Here is a 19,111-nt window from a genome sequence, read left to right on the forward strand (position 1 = left end):
CGTTTTTAAAAAGTCGCTTTTCTCTTCGAATACTGGACCAATTGCTTTGAAATTTTCAGTGGTTAAAGATTAATTTTTTCGCTAGAAGGCTATTACTTTTTGTTTATTCTTAAATTTTATATGAATCCTATGAGATATGATATTTCATACAAAATTTCGTGGTATTTATTTTTACTCATGGGAACACTGTTTTACACTTATTTCAAGCGGTTTCGCGATCGATTGTCTTGCTCAGTACTACAGCTACTGTAGGTCGGTACTGGTAAGTTGCCATACCGGTAGGTACCGTAACGCAGTGAAATTGACTTATTCCTTCCGCGGTATTACTAATGCTGCAATGCAAGTTTTATAGCCTATCGTATGCGGAACGGAATATCAGACCTACAGGTTCGGTACTGGTAGCTCAGTACGTAAGTACGAAACTGGTACCGGTACTGGTGCCGGTGTCTTACCACAATGAAATTACCGTAACTTATTCTTTCACGGTCCTACCAGTGCAGTAATGCAGTAATGCAAGCGTTGTAGCACTTGTAGCCTACTATATTTGTTTATTTTGATGAGAGTCTACTGGAAACAACATACAATTTGAAAGGGAAGAATTGTTCTGTGATCAATTATCTGTCCTAAAGTGTAAACAACATAAAATTTGCAAGGGAACATCTGTTCTGTGATCAATTACCGTATATGGCCTACAGTGTACAGGTAAGATGCTGGCTGACTACTAACCGGTACTGGTAGCTCAGTACGTAAGTACGGTACTGGTGCCGGTACCGGTGTCTTACCACAATGAAATTACCGTAACTTATTCTTTCACGGTCCTACCAGTGCAGTAATGCAAGCGTTGTAGCACTTGTAGCCTACTATATTTGTTTATTTTGATGAGAGTCTACTGGAAACAACATAAAATTTGAAAGGGAAGAATGGTTCTGTGATCAATTATCTGTCCTAAAGTGTAAACAACATAAAATTTGCAAGGGAACAACTGTTCTGTGATCAATTACCGTATATGGCCTACAGTGAACAGGTAAGATGCTGCCTGACTGCTAACTCAGTACCGCTTTTAAAAAGTCACGTTTTTAAAAAGTCGCTTTTCTCTTCGAATACTGGACCAATTGCTTTGAAATTTTTAGTGGTTGAAGATAAAAATTTTCTCCAGAAGGCTATTACTTTTTTTTTCGCTATGACGTCATCAAAATTATGTGACTCTACGTGTCCATATATTTGAGCATAGCTCTCTTGTTACTAATAGTATGATTTTGGCCAGAAGGTCGTGTCGTTGTCTGACGTCACAGCTCCCGCTGAATCATTATGTGGAATGTGAAGGATTCATAACCGGTAGAAGGCGGTATGGAGTAGAGCTTGATATGATGTTTTTGTTGACTTGATACTGGAAATGCAAACGTTGCTTCGAGCTGTCGTTGCCGTTGCCGAAGCTGCAGGTCGCGATTGTGCGAATTGTTCAAATAGGACCGCAATTGTACTTTTTGCTTAATTCAGGGTTTTTGTTGAACTTGGTAAGTTTGGCATATAAAGAAGTTTTTGTTTTCTTGTTTCTTTATATTATGCGTTACCATAACTCTTGGGGCACTGGCAACCTTTTGTTGATTGTTGTTCCGTTGTTAAAAATCCGAACTCAATGCTATGGCAGTTGTTATGATTTTGCTGTGCCTGTCAGGCAGTTGTTCTTGTATTCCGATTCAGTGAATTGCAGATACTATGGCCCAAATTTCTGAATTTTGTTGTTGGAATATCCTGGTTGCCTGGCCAAAGTATTTTAGATTTTGTGTGGTCAACTTTCTAAACATAGACTATAGCCTAGGCTTGTCAGACTTGTTGTCTTCAGTCTGTCAGTATGATTTGATTTCAACCTATGTCAGTGAGTTCTCATTATTATGATGATAATCTTGATAAAGCGATATCTGGATATGAACTTAACAGACTGTCAAATCGATTTGAAAGCCTGTGGCAGTGTGGTGTAGTGCAGTAGTGCTAGAATGTTGACAGAATATGATAATAAATTTGTATATCCTTTGCAATATTACCAATCTAAATAAACTATCAAATCTTGAAATTTAAATTAGGTCTTCTGTGCATGAGAAATAAATTTTGTTTGTTATGTCAGTATGTCATTTATACCCAGCCTTTATAGACAACTGTAATGTCAGGTTTTTACTCCAGTCAAAATATTTGAATTTTATGAATATTTATAAAGTACATGCATTGATAAAGTGAATAGCATTCTTTATTTTCATCCTTTGAGAGAGAAAAGACATGAAAAGGCTTAATAATCTCCTGTCAAACCACGACCTTCTTTACTTACCAGTGAAGTATGGGAATATCTTACCAGTAAATTGTTGCAAATGAAAGAACTTTGATAATCATTTTTATATGAAAATTACTTGTGTTTTTGCTCCAAACACAGAAACAAGCTTATCTGAATTTCTGACTTACCCACTTTATTACACCCTGGATAAGATGAAGGGATTGTTGCAAAAATGACAGACACTGTGGTACTTTTCAATATCTTACTTTTGCAGACACTGTTAATGCAATATTTATTATCGGAAAATATGATCAAACATAGATTGATGATATTTAGGCCGTGTTTGTAAATGCCGGTCAATACCAGACAAGTTTTTCGGCGATAATATTTTTTGTCTCATTCCTGGAACTTACCTAATCAATATCTAACTTGTAGTCTGGTTTTCATTTCCGTTTTGAATTATCTTTGTTTATTTTTGTTGCGCATATTCTCTCTGTCGAAACTGGCATCATTGCATAGAAAGTTTCAGGCTGACAGTGAGGAATAGATTTAAAAAATAATATCCTTAGTCTATAGCTTTTGTATATTATACAGGGTATCATAAAGTCTTGAAATTTTTTAAAATTGAAAAAGTAATTTATCGATACCGTATATTGTTTTGGCCCTCACATATGTATTAAATGAAGTAAAAATACTGTGCAATACAATACAAGTACAACTACTGATTAAAAAACAACAAACCTGGTTAAGATATATTGAGAACTGTCTTCATAACAAATTTGAAATTGTGAAGGGACTTAAGGGTTAAAGGGTTAGAAGTATTTTGTGAATTCAGATCCTCTATTTTTTTTCTATTCCACTGTCTATGTCACTGTCTATAGTAGACAAATAATGAACATTACCTATCCTTTTCTTATAAGTGCATGTTAAAACCGTTGCATGTTCAAATAATTCCAGTAGATAAAGTAATTCAATTTGCAATGAAACAGGCCAAATTTATAGTTTTATCTTATTAAAGGTAATCAAATTATATAAGTTGGAAAATGTCAATAAAATAAAAGTATAAGATAAGACCGAAAAATGGTCTTGTCATTTTCACATGTCTCAAGTGATTTCCGTTTACTAAATTTCCAATGTATCAGCCTGCTTCTCTAAAGCCATGTGTGAATCAAAGGTTAAAACATTCAATAAGAAATTTATTTTCACTGAAATCCTCATTTTAAAGGAAAGTTAGCAAGTACCATGTTTTTGTCCATATTCAACTTGATAATTTAGTGTTTACTATGTTGCTTTTTCTTTTTCGGCAGAGCTAGATTTTGATTTCTGGACAAGTAGTCAGATGAACTCACATGCCCACATGTGAGATTCATAATGATCAAGTTTTCTTTTGACAATATAAATTTTATAAACTTACCTTAGCAAATTACTCTATTGTGGGTGGTGTGTGTGTTATCTATAGGTAAAACGAACAATGTTTGTTTGTTTGTCTTTAGCCTCAAATGTACCACAAAGTACACAGTGATTTTTAAATCTGTTTAGTTATGGTTGAAGGGTTGTAATTTTTAATGATAATACGGCAATTTTATGTCAAAAATTTTGGTGCAAGAAACTACCATGCTTCATTCAGAGAATTATCATCCTATCTGAATCTAATAATTCATCATTTTAAATCCTTTCTGAAATACATTCTGAATTGGTAGCATGTTGATGAGAAAAATTAGTCTTTATTGATAAAGCAGGGCACCTCTATTTACAAAATTCATTTCAAACTATATTTATGTATGTATAAATATTGTGATCGTTATTTTTATCTCAAATTATATATTTATCAAACTCAAGGTATGACCTTAATAAGTACTATAGTTCCCATTAGGTAAGTATATATACTATACTTACATTTACCTTTAAACACGCCATATTCACAAAATTTACTTAATGTATTTATTTTATAATGTATGTATATGTATAAATATTATGCCCTTTATTTTTATTAATGAATCGGATATGTATGAACCTGAATTTTGCTCGAATAAGCGAATTTAGAATGTATTTTGTGTATGAAATCATATTTCAAACCACGTAATATCAGGGGTTCCATTACATTGGACTCACGACAATTTCACCTGCATACTATTGCACCTATGGATTTTGTTTTTGTTTTACGGATATTTGAACCCATCCTAACCCTAACCCATGGGTTTTAGCACCCGCATATAGATTGAACCCGCGGGTATACACCTGGGTTCAAATGTACGTGGGTTCAAATGTACGGTCATCAATATTAGGCATTAATATTATGATACTTATTTCTATCTCAAATTACGGTAAATATTTTTTAAACTCGTATGTCTTTAAATACCGTAAGTCGCACAAAGCCACATTTATATATTTTATATAACGTCTCTATTTAATGATCTCTATACATATAAATATTATGACCCATATTTTTAATATCTGGATAAGTATAAACAGGAATTTTTGCTCGAATAAGCGAATCTACGTTGTTTACTAAATTCCGTTTCAAACAGCGTAATAGTAGGCATTGAATGTCGCGTAAGAGTAACTTGATACGTTCCTTATTACTACCGTCTGTTTAGAAGTTTTTGTCATTTTCCGGTCTGGTGCATGATATACTTAAGTGACGTATTTGGCATGCCATGAACGTTTTGCATGAGTTTGAAGCCGAAGCTTGTTTTGAAGAGGAAATGATGCGTTTGCTGGGTCGTTAGTGTAGCTGTAAAGTTGCATCAGTATTGTTCGGAATGCTTGACCGCCAAACTCAATCATTAATTATATGGATACACTCAGAAAAATATTTTCAAATACATGTAGATCAGAATAAATATAGTAAATATATCGTAAATGTATTGATTAATAATAATTGGTATTAACAACCGGCGCGTATTGTTTGGTTATTTATTTTTATTGTTATACATATTTGTAGACACGTTATAAATGATTCAAACTGTGCAAAAGCAGGGCTGTGAGTTGCACTTACGGTAATAAGACCAGCTAAAGATTGAATGAATAACATAGTAAGGAAAAAATAAAGAGATCGAATGTATTGAAAGAGGTTGGAAACCGCCATCTTGGTTGATTAATAAATTTGAACGAAAATTCCCGGTTTCATATCCCCTTCTATATTATTATGTCATAATTTCCAATTTTTCAAAGTTTTTATGAGGAAATAAAACTTTTTTCGTTTCACTTTCATCATCGAATCTCTATGTTCAGTTTTGTTTGGCCATGGATAAAATGTATCAATATTACTTTGGACCATATATGTCCAAACTTATGACTCACAGAGGCTATCAAGGAATACAAACCCTGACGTTAGTCAAGATTGTTCTACAAAGTTAATTGTCAAAACGTGTCGTTGTCTGGTTAAATTTAACACTGCAGTGTCATGATTTATTTTATCTTGGTATAAGGGTGGTTTATTTGATCAAAGGGGTTTTTCTTTGAGTTTGTTTGCTTTCTGGGTAGATCTTCTTGATGAGGAAATGTCTCTGTACAAGACATCGGTAGCATTCTCCATCTTATTGAGAGGGAAAATATTTTTATCAATGTAGCGTTTTTGAACCTTACTACGAATGAAGATCTGTGTACGCAGCCAATGATTGTAAAGAACTCTTTTTCCAGTGCGGTCTTTTTCACACCTTAGAAGAGATTGTGGGCAATTGGCTAGAATATTGCAATGATAATAATTTGGAATGTTGTAAATTTACAGTATTTGAATTTGATGATGCAGAATAAAAATGAATAAAACCTTCGTTTTTGCACAATACACATTAAATAACCGATGATATTTTTTTTAATGTTGTGATTGAATAATTTTTTTACTAGTTAGAGGAAAATATAAACTTGACCTGATCAAAATTGACAAGCAATTAGTCAAATTGTTACTAAAATTAGGAATTACCTACCTTTATATCAAATATAAATAATTTTGAATGTATCATACTTCTTTGACCATTCAAATTGACAAGTTTCCAATGAAAAATTTTAAATTATTCAGATGTACTTGCATATTCTCGCCCAAAAGATTGAATTATGGTGATAGTGGGTCTCCAAATCTTTCAAATTTGATCGATATTTTGTTTTACATAAGTGAGTCTCAAAAAAGGTTTTACAGCAGCTCCCATTGGACTCCTTTGCTAACCACCAGGTAGGCCGGGTCTCCCAGTTTGAAGATTCATATTCTATCAAATATAAATGTACTCGATTAGTAATTGGAATCCCTATTTAGATTGTATCATTTTAAAAATATGATAGAATTTGTATGCTACGCTTCATTCATGTATTTCAAATTGATAAACATGTTACTTATCTTTCATTCCCGCCCTTGGGATTAAAATTCTTCTCTCTTGCTTTAAATCAAGTTAATTAATAAGTAAGCAGGCGTCACGGTTTGTCATATTTTTGCGAGGTCTCATGTGAATTATTCAATCCAGTACCGTGTGATAGGATCAGGTATGTATGATTGATCAGATCTATATTTCATTAGTGAGACTCGAGGTCTCTCTTTCCATTAGTGTGTATAAGTGGTTAGGGGTTTGTCTTTAAAATTTATGAGTTTGTGTTAATATGCTCCAATGCAGTTTAAATTGAAGGTAAATTTGAAATTATATATTTTTAAGAATTTATTTCAATAAGAATTCGGAATAGAATTCATAAAATATATTGAATTATTTGATTTCAAATCCTAGCATTTTGAACTAATTAGTCAAGTGATTCAAGAGTCTTGCTATGCCCTTAACAAAAATACAGGGTGTCCATAAAGTCAATTTACAATTTCAATTTTATTATGAAGTCAGTTCTCAATATATCCTAACCAGGTTTGTTGTTTTTTAATCAGTAATTGTCTATGTACTTTTACTTCATTTATTACATCTGTGAGGGCCAGAACAATTATAGCGTCGATAAATATTCTTTGCAATTTGAAATTTTTTTTTTAAGACTTTATGGACACCCTGTGTAGCTGGAGATTTTCGAGTGGTTCTTGTAATTTTGGTACCATAGGGTATTGATATTCATACCCAAAAAGTATAGGAAAGAATTTTTCAATCTATATAGAATTATTTGAATTCCGACCCGAATATTTTGAATAAATTTTAAGTGATGCAAGAGTCTTGCTGCACACTAACATGAATATATTTCTGTAATAACGTAATTTATCTGACCAACATCATATTATTGAAGTTTCATAAGGAGAGTGAAGTAAGGTTTTTTTGTCTGACTTATTGATGTCAAATGCTCAAAATGATGTATTATCAAATTTTTGTCTAAATTCGGTGATTTTTGTCTAAATCGTTTATGTCTTCATGGGGTACTCCTGTAGTATGTGCAACAAGATGGCGGACACTTGAATGTAGTATTTGTATCAGGTTAGGGTTAGGCCATAATTTCAGGTACAAATACTACGGGAGTCACTTGGCTAGTCTCCGAATTGTAATGAAACTAAAATAAGGAAAATTGGAATACAATTCTCTAACCCTAACCTGCTAGTAGGGCTACACATGATCAATTTTTAATGATAAAATATAAAACTTGGGTCAAACTTATCCTAAATATTTAATTTGTACACGACGACATCCCAGGGTGTAAAATAATATAAATTTTTTTTCGAATTTCATTCTAAAAGTGTCACCAATATTTCATTCATTTCTCTGACCTATTCTATATTTAAATTGACATCAGCTCAATAATTCATACACACATATAATTTGGTTCTCTCACACTCAATTTATATACAGTATATAATGCAAGGGCTGTAAATATTACATCCTAATTAAAATGGACCTAATTGACCTGCTTAGATTTGCCTAGGGATGTGAATGTCCAATGAGGCTTAATTTATTTATGGTATGTTGTTGCTATTGCTTGAAGGCTTTCAATTTTATGACTGATTGAATGTATGTGCTGTAGTAAAGTTAAAAGTTAGAATATGGTAAAATTCTGTATATCGTTGCAGTAAAGTTGAAGTAGCTTTTAATCTTACAATAATAAGAGCTTTATTTAAGTCTTGTTTAGTACAAGTAATACACTTGTATATGTCCATGTAAAGTCGATTGGCGGAATAATTACCACCTAAACTAAGTGTGATAAATCTGTCAATTTGGTTGTCATACCCTTTTGACAAGTACCAGATGTCATAATGGTGGAATTCTCATCCTAATCTGTGATTGTGAGATTTCGATATCATATGAAAAATACACTTTTAGCCTTTAGGTATTCATTTTATTTCCCCCATTAACTCTAATTGATTTCTTATTATCACTGTTTCTATTTTGCATTCCATGAGGTGTAAATAGGTCTGTCTAAGGGTTGATCTTTGTTTAAATATTTAATACAAAGCCATTTTAACAAGATGTTGTCTGCTGTGCATTGGATTTGCTGCCCTTGACAGCTGTTTTGGCAAGAGGGTTTTAATCTTTAGGTCAGGCCATTTCAAGCATGGAATACTGATAAAATAGCTTTCTTCATCTCTGTCCATGCTTATTTATTTATGAATTTACCGTACTATTTTTGGAAATATTTGTTGTTTTAAGATCCCGCATTTTGGTGTTTTGTGGTGAAATAAATATATGCTACAGAGAGCTTTGTGGTACATAGTAAATGCACTTTGCTGAAATATTAATGTGGAGCATAATTATTTCCACTTTCCAAATGACATTTTTTCCCCACAATTCAGAACGTAAAGATCAGGATTAGTGATTGACAGGATGTTTTAAATGTAGAAATAGTCAATGCCTAACACCTATCTAGGATGTTAAATGTGTACTTTGTTTGTGTTCTGATAATATATTATTTATACGATTGTAATATTTACAAAGTTTGTAAATCATTTTGGACTCGGCTCAGACTTTAAATATTCACCTCAGTGAAACAAACATTTGCTCAGTGTAAAATTTTTTAGAAGGAACACTGCTCGCAGGTTAAAATTGTGTACTCCCGTAGTATGTGTACCAGGTTAGGGTTAGGCCATAATTTTATTCCGATATTCCTCATTTTAGTTCTATTACGAGTTTGGGGACTGTTATGTTAGCCAAGGGAATTTACCCCTGCCCATAGGCGTCAGTCGCTGTACACAACTTGATGTAAAATAAGCGAACAAAATTAGTTACCTCCATATTGATACACATACTTCCAGAGCACCTAAAATTTTGTGTTCCTATTCCACCTCAATTACGGTAAGTGTAATGAAATGGGCAGGCTATGCTAAGCTAGAAAGAATCCGGTCATTCCAAGCATCCATTGCTCATTAACTAGCAATGGCCGCTTCTACAGAGCCTATTTCAAAGCGAACAATCATATGAAATATGTATAAAAAACCTGATTTGAATCAAAACTGGAAGGTTATTGGATTTTCCTAAATTGATTTTAACACGAAACGAATGTTTATATTTGATTTTATTTGTTTCCTGGAAATAGGAATGAGAAATGTAAATATTTGATTACCCGTATCATTGCCTCATCCGTTTATCAACTTTACATTAAATATAGATTTTTGCCAGAGATTTTATAGTAATAGCAATTGTAATTTAAATAAATTTCATTATATGATAAATAAGAACTACAAGCACAATAAAATAACTATTAATAAACAAGGACAAAAATATTTTTAATTGTCAGTATTATATGAGACCGGGCGAAATTTTTTGGACACTATGTATAATGGCTCAATAATAAAAGTTGTATTATTGATCAGGGATGCTTAAATTGTATAGAATAATCAAAATAATTGTATTCAGTATTTTTAATTCCTTATTTTAGAAACATTTCAGAATATTTTCATTTCAAAAACTATCATTTTTAGTAATTTAGTTCTTTAGCATTACCAGAAGAAGTGTTTTTGAAAACTCCACAGTATAGAAAAACAATTATAGCAATATTTTGAGTAATGCTTTTTGCGTTTCCAAAAAGAGCGTTATTTACTTTTTAAAAACTGTAGAAACAGAGAACCGAACAAATAGTTGTTTTTACTAACTTTTCTTTATTTCTAAACTTGGAGTGATTGAATACAATTGGCATTCATATATTCTTCTTCGTGTTTAGCACAATTCAGTTTAGAATATATTATTGATATTTTATATTTTAAAATATTTTTTTAGAATGTATGAAACCACTTTTGCACATATGAAAGTGAAATTAGTCTGGTTATCACTGACAGTAGGTAAACACTTCTATTGCCCACAAAGCCCGTAATTTATAGATACCAATCTTGAAGATTATCGATGTGTAGCGGGAATAAGAAAGCAAAATTAGGGGATAAAATCTTTTGATTATGGTATTTTTCACAAAGTGTCTCTGCTTTAGATTGTCGACAGTTTAAGGATGAAAGTTACAATGACTGTAGTCTTTTTAGTACTCCTGTAGTGTGTGTACCAGGTTAGGGTTAGGCAATAATTTTATTTCGATTTTCATTATTTTAGTTCTATTACGAGTTCGGGACTGTCTGTGTTAGCCAAGCGAATATACCACCTGCTCATAGGTTTTTGTCCCTTTACACAACTTGATGTAAAGTAGGCTAAAAACAATTAGTTACCGTACCTCCATATTGGTACACACACTTCTGGAATGCCCAAAAATATCATATGCTCCAAAAGGTATTTATATTTAACCTTATTAACTATCAAAGTTCAAGCATTATTGAAGAGTCTAATCCATTTCATTCTATTTTAGCTAATTACACATGACATTAATACTGCAGGAAAGAGAATAGTTTTTTTTGTAAATGTCAGAATAAATAAACCACATTTTGGGATTCGCAAGGGGTCATGTTAAAAACTGAAGAGTATAGGGGTTAATATATTTTTATAGCACTTTATTCATATTTCAAATTTCATTTATTATTAAGTATATAAGTCAGATTTGGCAAACTGAGACATCAACTACCCTACCTACCCTGACACTGCCCTTTTTAATAAGTTAACAAAGATCGAATAAAATCATGACAACTATTTAATAAATAAAATAATAAAATAAATCATGCCTTCCAATATTGAAAGACTTGCACTGTAAATGACGGAAACCTAAAGTTTAGACATCTGCGTTTTTGTATTTAAACTTTTGGGATATCTTTGTTGTCAACTTCCATACCATAAATTCTTCCGACACCCGCGAAGTCTCTGTGATTTGATTTCCTAAGCTAGAGCAGGGGTTCCCAAGCTTTTTTCAAGACGACCCCAAAGACAAGTGTCCAGTGCGACCCCAGGGTAATATATATATTTGTCATGAAACTTTAGAGCTTCTTTCACTGGACTTTTGAGTTTGGCCATGTGGTGGAATTGAGTAAAATAAGCTAAAACCAAACAGTGATGTCACAGTAAGCACCTACATTTTCTGTAGCATAAGCAAAGAGCGATGCCTATGGGCCTGTTTTACAGTAAGCCATGGTACAAACTGCTAAATTTAACATGGTTTGTCAAATCTTACATGTTTTGTACATCCATCCGCTACCATACCTCAGCGACCCCACGGCCTGTTTGCGACCCTACCTACTTATCATTCTGACCCAATTTGGGGTCGGGACCCCTGGTTTGGGAACCCCTGAGCTGGAGTTCAGTATGCTGATGCCCACATAGTAGTGTTTTCGGTGCTCCCGAAGTATGCGAACCAAGATGGCGGACATCGGAACGTAACAGGTTAGGGTTAGGCGATAATTTTTTTCCCATTTTCCTTATTTTAGTCCTATTATCAGTTCGAAGACTAGTCAAGAGCCTCCCGTAGTATTTATACCTAAAATTATCGCCTAACCCTAAGCCAGTACACATATTACATTCCGATGTCCGCCATCTTGGTTCGCATACTTCGGGAGCCCCGTGGTTTCAATATGTCTCAATCGCCATTGAAATGGTCTCTTATGCCGGGCGCCCCTGAGCTACCAAACAGCAGGTTGGTTTTGGGGCAACTTTACCAGATGTGCTCTACTGATTAATTTGCAGTGTTTTATTATAAGACTTGTTCCTAAATGATTTTAAATGTCTCTGTTATTTTATGTAAAAATAGTGATGAACAAACCAAGATCTGTATTTTGTCTATAATGAATTTCTGAAATCAAATAACCTTTGTATTGTCAAAAAGTATGAAATTTGCAAGTACAGCAACTATGAGAACCATGCTGTTACAATACAGTACTATCCTTTCAGGTATTTTTATTTTCAAATATAAATAGTTTTCAACATTGCGACCTTTTCCCACCTCACGCTTGCAAATGACAGGTCGTTTCCTAAGTGACCTTTAATACTGACGTATGGTGTGATTTGGTAAGTTGCAGATGCATTATGAATCATAAAGAACTTTGTTACAGCATTATCAACAGTTTGGTTTATAATGCTTTGATTGTGTTGTTAAGTTTGTTTGTTTTAATTTGTCTTCCGCAATAGATAGATTAAAGCTAATGGATTCAGATAGGTTTGCTTTAGGCAGTTGTTGGCCGTCATTCATTATATGAGGAAATCTAAAAATTTTAGTCGAACCCCATGTCTAGTAAAAATTAATAAATCTCAAGAATATTTTTTTATTAAATAATTCCAAATTGAACAGTAAGGCTTAAGTGTAAATGTTCTATTAGGAACAGTTTTTAGTTCCATATTGATAAGACAGAAACTATTGTTAGAATTGAAATTGAGTTCTTTTTCAACCTAGGATTATTATATATTGGTTATGCAGTGCCTAACCGGAAATATTTTGACATTTACATAATTACTTGACTCCTTACTTTATCATTACTTGGATGTGTCGGCTTGCACAGAGCCATGCTCAAGAGTTGAAGGCAAATAAAAACGAGGTATAAAAAGACTTTATATATATTTTTAGATCAAGATGCTTGGCTCACGGAGGGGTGAAATTCCTGGACTAATGGAGTCGAATTTTAACAGTTTCATGAGTGAACTATAATATAGAATAGTATAGTATCTCATATTATGAGATCAAAAATAGCAGAGTCTTATTTATTATGCCAGCTTTACCTTCGTTAGAGCATACTTTAGCTCTGTCAGGAATGTTGACTGTATATCACACGACCCAACAACACTCATCTGAGTTTAGATTAATTAACAAATTATGTAATTCATGCAAGATAGACTCAACGCTAAAACGTTAACTTCTTCTTCTTCTAACCATATCATTATAAATTGTCCATCTCATTACTAACCAATATATTGACCAATAATTGTATTTGGTGATACAATCGTAGATAGGTTGGCTTAGGCAGTTGTCGAATGTCAATCTGGAGGAAATCTAAAAATGTAAGACCAACTAATGAAAATTAAATCTCAAGAAATTGTATTAATTACGATAATTCAAAATTTGACCGAGTTTTAGTTTCATGTTGATATGACAGAAACTATTGTTAGAATTGTATTCTTCTTTTAATCATATCATTATAAGTTTGATCAATTGTCTCTCTCATTAATAATAACCAATATATTGACCTAAAATTTATGTGATCATTTTTTATTGGTGTCATAATTTAACCTTCAAATAGCGTTTTATTTTAAAAATAAAATTTTATAGTGTTTAATTAACCTAGAAACCATTTTCGATTGTAGTTGACGCAATACCATGCTGTGCGTCGTTACGCCTGTTATTTTTAGTAAAATTCCTAATGCGAGGGTGTATTTTTGGCCATTTTTTTAATTAGTGTTTTTAATATATACATCGACTGATTTGGTTTTAATTAGAATTGATGCTGATTTCTGAATGGTTTAGTGTCCTAGATTATCTATTGCTTGGTTTGTTTCTAGTTTGCATTCAAATGAGGTTATGAAACAACTAATTTAGACATTATATTTTCCCTAAAACTTTAAAATAAAATGGTTTTAGTAGGCAGCATTACATACAAGTGACATTAAATTGGTCAATATGTAGTTATGGCTTTTTAGTGGACCAGTAACTTCGCACATCTTTATAAAGTCTTCTTTACTTCTGAGTGAGTGCATGTTACCTTTTTTTGAGGGAATTCTTATAACGAATTGAAATCCAAAATAAACCTTTTACAGCTGTCTAATTTGGAGAGCAGAAGGATAAGTAGTTAGTCCCCCAGAAACCAAATCATTAGCGCAAATTTTTACAGATGTTAAGTTCAGACAGAAGATTAGTGACAATAGTTATTTACTGGCAAATAATGCATCACCATCTGTATGATTTTGGTAACTCTTGGCAGTGGGATTCCATAACTTGGTACTCCCGTAGTGTGTGTACCAGGTTAGGGTTAGGCCATAATTTTATTCCGATTTTCCTTATTTTAGTTTTATTACGAGCTCGAGGACTGTCTGTGTTAGCCAAGTGAATATACCCCCTGCCCATAGGTTTCAGTCCCTTTGCACAACTTGATGTAGAGTAGGTGAACAAAATTAGTTACCTCCATATTAGCACACTTCTGGAGTGCCGCCTTATCTGCCTATGTTTGACAGTTTGAGATTTTTGTGTCAACTTCTCACCTCATTTGACCTTGTATTGACTTGACAAGATATCTCTATAGTCAACAAGTCCATATTTCAAGGGTTAAAAGATCATTCTGAATGTCAAGACATATATTATCACACTTCATTGATCTGCTTTTCCATTTGTGAAATGAAAATGACATTTCATTAACCTAGATTTGTCCTTTTTACTTCTCTGTTATGAATAGGTTGGGTTCCATGCTTATTATTATAAATAAGCATGCACGCAAGGTAAAATTTAATAAAAATACATCTTGAATAAATAGTTCTCCAAGATAATAAATTTGTTCTAATTTAGCAATGTTCGAAGTTTAAGCCAATTTTTTTCAAGACATTTAAGTATATGGAATTAATTAAAGAGCAGTTTTCCTAACCGAATGGACCTGATCTTCTTCAAGCCAATTTTGCTATTTATTTCTCTATCTATTTTTCTGTAGATTTAAAGTTTTAATTTTTTCTTGATTATTCTGTATAATTAACACAAATTAAGATTTTTGTGCCCAAGTGACAATATGTATACAGTATACAAGGACTATTTTTTTAAACTTGAAGTTGTCATAGCAAATACAGGGTGTTCGTAAAGTATTTTTAAAATTTCAAATTTTGTTATGAAGTCAGTCATGAAATATATTTTATTAACTAGGTTTGCTTATTTTAATCAGTGTTTATTTGATTTTTTTTTACTCCAATTAATACACATTTATTATGTGCCCAATATTTAGTTGTAAGTTTTTACCTAATTTAATGCAGGACCCTCTATGTCTTTGGCATAATGCCCCCCTTCCAATGCTCAATACATGCCTATTATGCTATTTATCTGAACAAGAGAGCAATAAATATGATTGGCAGGTATAGGGCTTTAATTAAACCTCATGTCAATATATCAATTTCAAAATGATTCTTTAAATACTACACTTGAAAGCCCTGATTGCAAAGTTTGGATTTAATCCATTCAATAGATTGGAAGTGACCTGGAGCTACACTCATACAATATTGATTATTTCTGCAGGCAAATCATAGGAATGTTTGACAATTAGGTACATAAGCTTAGGAAGACTGTTCGTGTGCTTCTCTACTTGAAAGTTTTGTGCTTTCGATCATATTACTGCACAGAGGGTAGAAGAGGTGTAGAAATCCAATATGGCTGACTTAGAAGCGGTGCTGGCTGATGTCAGCTATCTCATGGCGATGGAGAAGAGCAAAACCACCCCGGCATCTAGAGCAAGTAAAAGAATTCAACTACCTGATCCAAGGTATGAAATTGTTTTTATTTACCATAATCAGTAGTTTATTTTTTCATTATATACTAAATTTTTCCTTTTGCACGAAACAAAAAATTAGTAGTTCCTGTGTATAATACACATAGCTAATAAATTATCTTTTGCATCACCGGCCTTTGTTTTTTTATATAAGCAGGTGTTTTGTTTACAAGAGCAGGTGTTCTGTTCACATGAGCAGGCGTTCTGTTCACATGTGCAGGCGTTATGTTCACATGAGCAGGCGTTCTGTGCACATGTGCAGTCGTTCTGTTACTTTGTATTATTATATCTCTTGATTAATATTTATTGAAATGTATTAGAAATCTACTTGTCTTGAAGATGGGTGTAAGATAGGCCCACCCTGTTTTTCAGTATTTGTTCATTGGGATTTTGAATACCAGTTGGAAAAACATGTTCTTCCAAGTGGAATTTATTTTCGCTCATTTCAGCACTTTCAATCATATACATTTTTGTACAATTTGATTGACTATACACTGAAGCAAGTGAACTTCAGTACCAGTAGAATAGGATTTTACATATTTATCCTGGGGGATAAATCGGCTAAACCATATGGAGAACCACGGCCTCTCGCCCAGTTACCATTCCATGTCGGGTATGGGATTAGTTATTTCTTTGTTTTTTTGGAAGCATGGACTTGATGGTGGAGGAAACCGTAACGGACCAGCGGTTATGTGAACCACCCAATGACGGCGATTAGTCCTCTCTCAAATAATTATCCCGCACAGGATTTAGTGCAGTGGCGAGCATATTCCTAATGCTTAGCACAATGAGCCACACTGCCGAGCAACGTCGCTAATAAATAGATAACATTGATTTACAATCAACCCACACTATAGAATCTAGTTTCTACTACTACATACACCTATTCATAAACATGACAGTGTGACAATAGGATTTTATTTTGTTATAGGCATTTCATTTCGTGTTATTGTGGCCTATTAATAATACAGATCCACCCACTGGTTAGCCTGGTTGCCGCTTCTAATTACCGCATTAACAATAGATTGTTTAACAATAATTCTTATGCTTGTAACAGTCATGTTGTTCGTGGGCTAAATTCCTTATCTAACAAAATACTTCCTGGCCTACATAATGTATCAGTTGTAAAAATATTAAAAGAACATGTTTTTAAGTTAATAATAATGTACCAGTTGCTGTCACATTTCCCTAAACAGGAAGATGTTGCTTGTACCTCTTACATTAATAATGTATTTTTATATTAAATGGGATTAATGTAAGAAATGATCAAAGATAATTTTATGAAACATTAATGCCAACGATATATGTATCTCATCCAATGATCTCAGATTTCCTCCGGTAGTTCCGCATTGATAGGTTATAAATTATGTAATGGAAAATGCCAAACTTTTCAAAATACGCTTACAGAGTTCGACTTGACAGTATTGAGATTGCAGACAGTGGCTTTCAAACTTTCCTTCAAAAATAATTTTGGGAATAAACAAATTATACATGTTGTTATGCATGAGAAAGAATAAATTAAAGGTCAAGTGAGAGTAAAATGTTTGTAATATTATTATTTAAATCATCGAACTAAGCAACAAACTCACTCCTGTTACGTGCAGCCCGTGGCAGCTGTACCTTTGCCCCCCCCCCCCCCTCTAGACATGCCACTGATTGCAGATTTCACATCTCTAGTTCAAATCCCATGCTCCCACTTCACCCAGGGTGTGAGAAATTGGGTAGCCCTTGCAAAATATTAGTAACATAGTTACATATCATTAGATATCAGTGGCCGTTTGTACCCGGTCTTGTTGGGAACAAAAGGTGCGATAAGTATCGTAAGTAAATTCATCCTCACTGTCAAATTCCCCAAAGAGATCCTTCCAGAGTTCTGAGCGTATAAGCTGTAGGGTGATCAGCGGTGTGCGCACATAAGCCGACCCCTTAGTTTGTCAACTTTTTTTTTAAGTTTCAAACTGGTCCTATATGCGAGGATATACGGTATGCACATTTAATCAATGAGATACAAGAGCTTGTTTTTTTCACATGGATGGTCATAACACGACTAAATGTCTCGAGTCATACTTCCTTCTCTGCATTAATTTTTGATTTGATTCAAACATTTTATGTCAACTTCTAAACACGGGTAGATAATAAGTAGTTTGTTAGGAAAATGAATAATATTTCGCGAACTACTGAAAATTAAATTGCGCACACAGTTAGGGACCACTGCCTTAGCAGTTTAATATTATTTTAAAGTTTCTCAAGGACTGCATGACCTCCTCACACAAATTAAATTAGGTTTAGTTTTTTGTGATATTCCATTCCAAAGTGTAGAATATATGTAATTTCTAAGTGTAACATTAGTGACTGTTACAATTCCCAAGAATCTCTATTCTTGGCTTCTTTATAAACACAGAAACACACTACATCTATATAAAGTCTTGTTCAGGGCAATAATGATATTTATTTACATGATCTACATGGATTCAGTATCTCTTAGTCTTATCACTACAGTTGTCTGCTTTACCTGTGCTTCCAGATGAGGCACCTTTATTTCTGAGTGAGTATGCGTGACTCTACTCAAAAAAGAACTCCATTCTTTGGGCCTGAGTGCCTGTGACCTTACTTATAGAGATAATTCTCCTTTACTTCCGAGTGAGTGCCTGTAATCTTTTTTAAAGATGAGTCTCCTTTACTTTTAAGTGAGTACACTTAACTTTGCTCAGAGATGAGTGTCTATTTTTTCTGAGTGAGAGTAACCTCTTCTTGCTCCGAGTGACTTTTTTTAAGAAAAAATTTCCAACTGATTTACTATTAGTCCCTTTTCTTTCTGAGTCAGTGCCCAATGTCTATGACCTTACTCAGAAATGAGTCTTCTTTATTTCTAAGTGATTTGCATAACATTGTTTTGAGCAAATTAAAAAAAAAATTCAAACGTTTACTAAATTCACACTGGCTTTTGTTTTCTACCATCCCCTTACTGGTCGTTTTATTGTTGAACAAAGCAAACAGTTGAATCATATTTATTGCTCATTTTAAAATCGATCCATTCATTGTTAAAATGGACAACAATAGACTGTCAACAGAAGGCATTCATCTCCTGTTTAATCTGGTCCCCAGACTAATAATCCTAATAACCAATAAAAATAAAGATA

General features: G+C 33.3%; 1 protein-coding gene across 2 annotated transcripts in view; it reads left to right on the plus strand.

The window, feature by feature from the left end:
* The first annotated feature begins 1,414 nt into the window (after positions 1-1,414).
* LOC120343533 (G protein-coupled receptor kinase 3-like) overlaps positions 1,415-19,111 on the plus strand; it is a 65,646-nt gene continuing 47,949 nt past the window's right edge. Inside the window, exons 1-2 of one of the 2 annotated variants that reach the window (XM_078111353.1) lie at positions 1,415-1,514; positions 15,722-15,965. In XM_078111353.1, the coding sequence (XP_077967479.1) occupies positions 15,853-15,965 (113 nt within the window). In that variant the 5' untranslated portion in view covers positions 1,415-1,514; positions 15,722-15,852. Of the gene's footprint in view, positions 1,515-6,712; positions 6,737-15,721; positions 15,966-19,111 lie in introns of those variants that run through there. The other variant, XM_078111354.1, reaches the window with a different exon arrangement.

The sequence above is a fragment of the Styela clava genome, chromosome 3 (genome assembly GCF_964204865.1).
Source record: "Styela clava chromosome 3, kaStyClav1.hap1.2, whole genome shotgun sequence".
Classification (NCBI taxonomy): domain Eukaryota; kingdom Metazoa; phylum Chordata; class Ascidiacea; order Stolidobranchia; family Styelidae; genus Styela; species Styela clava.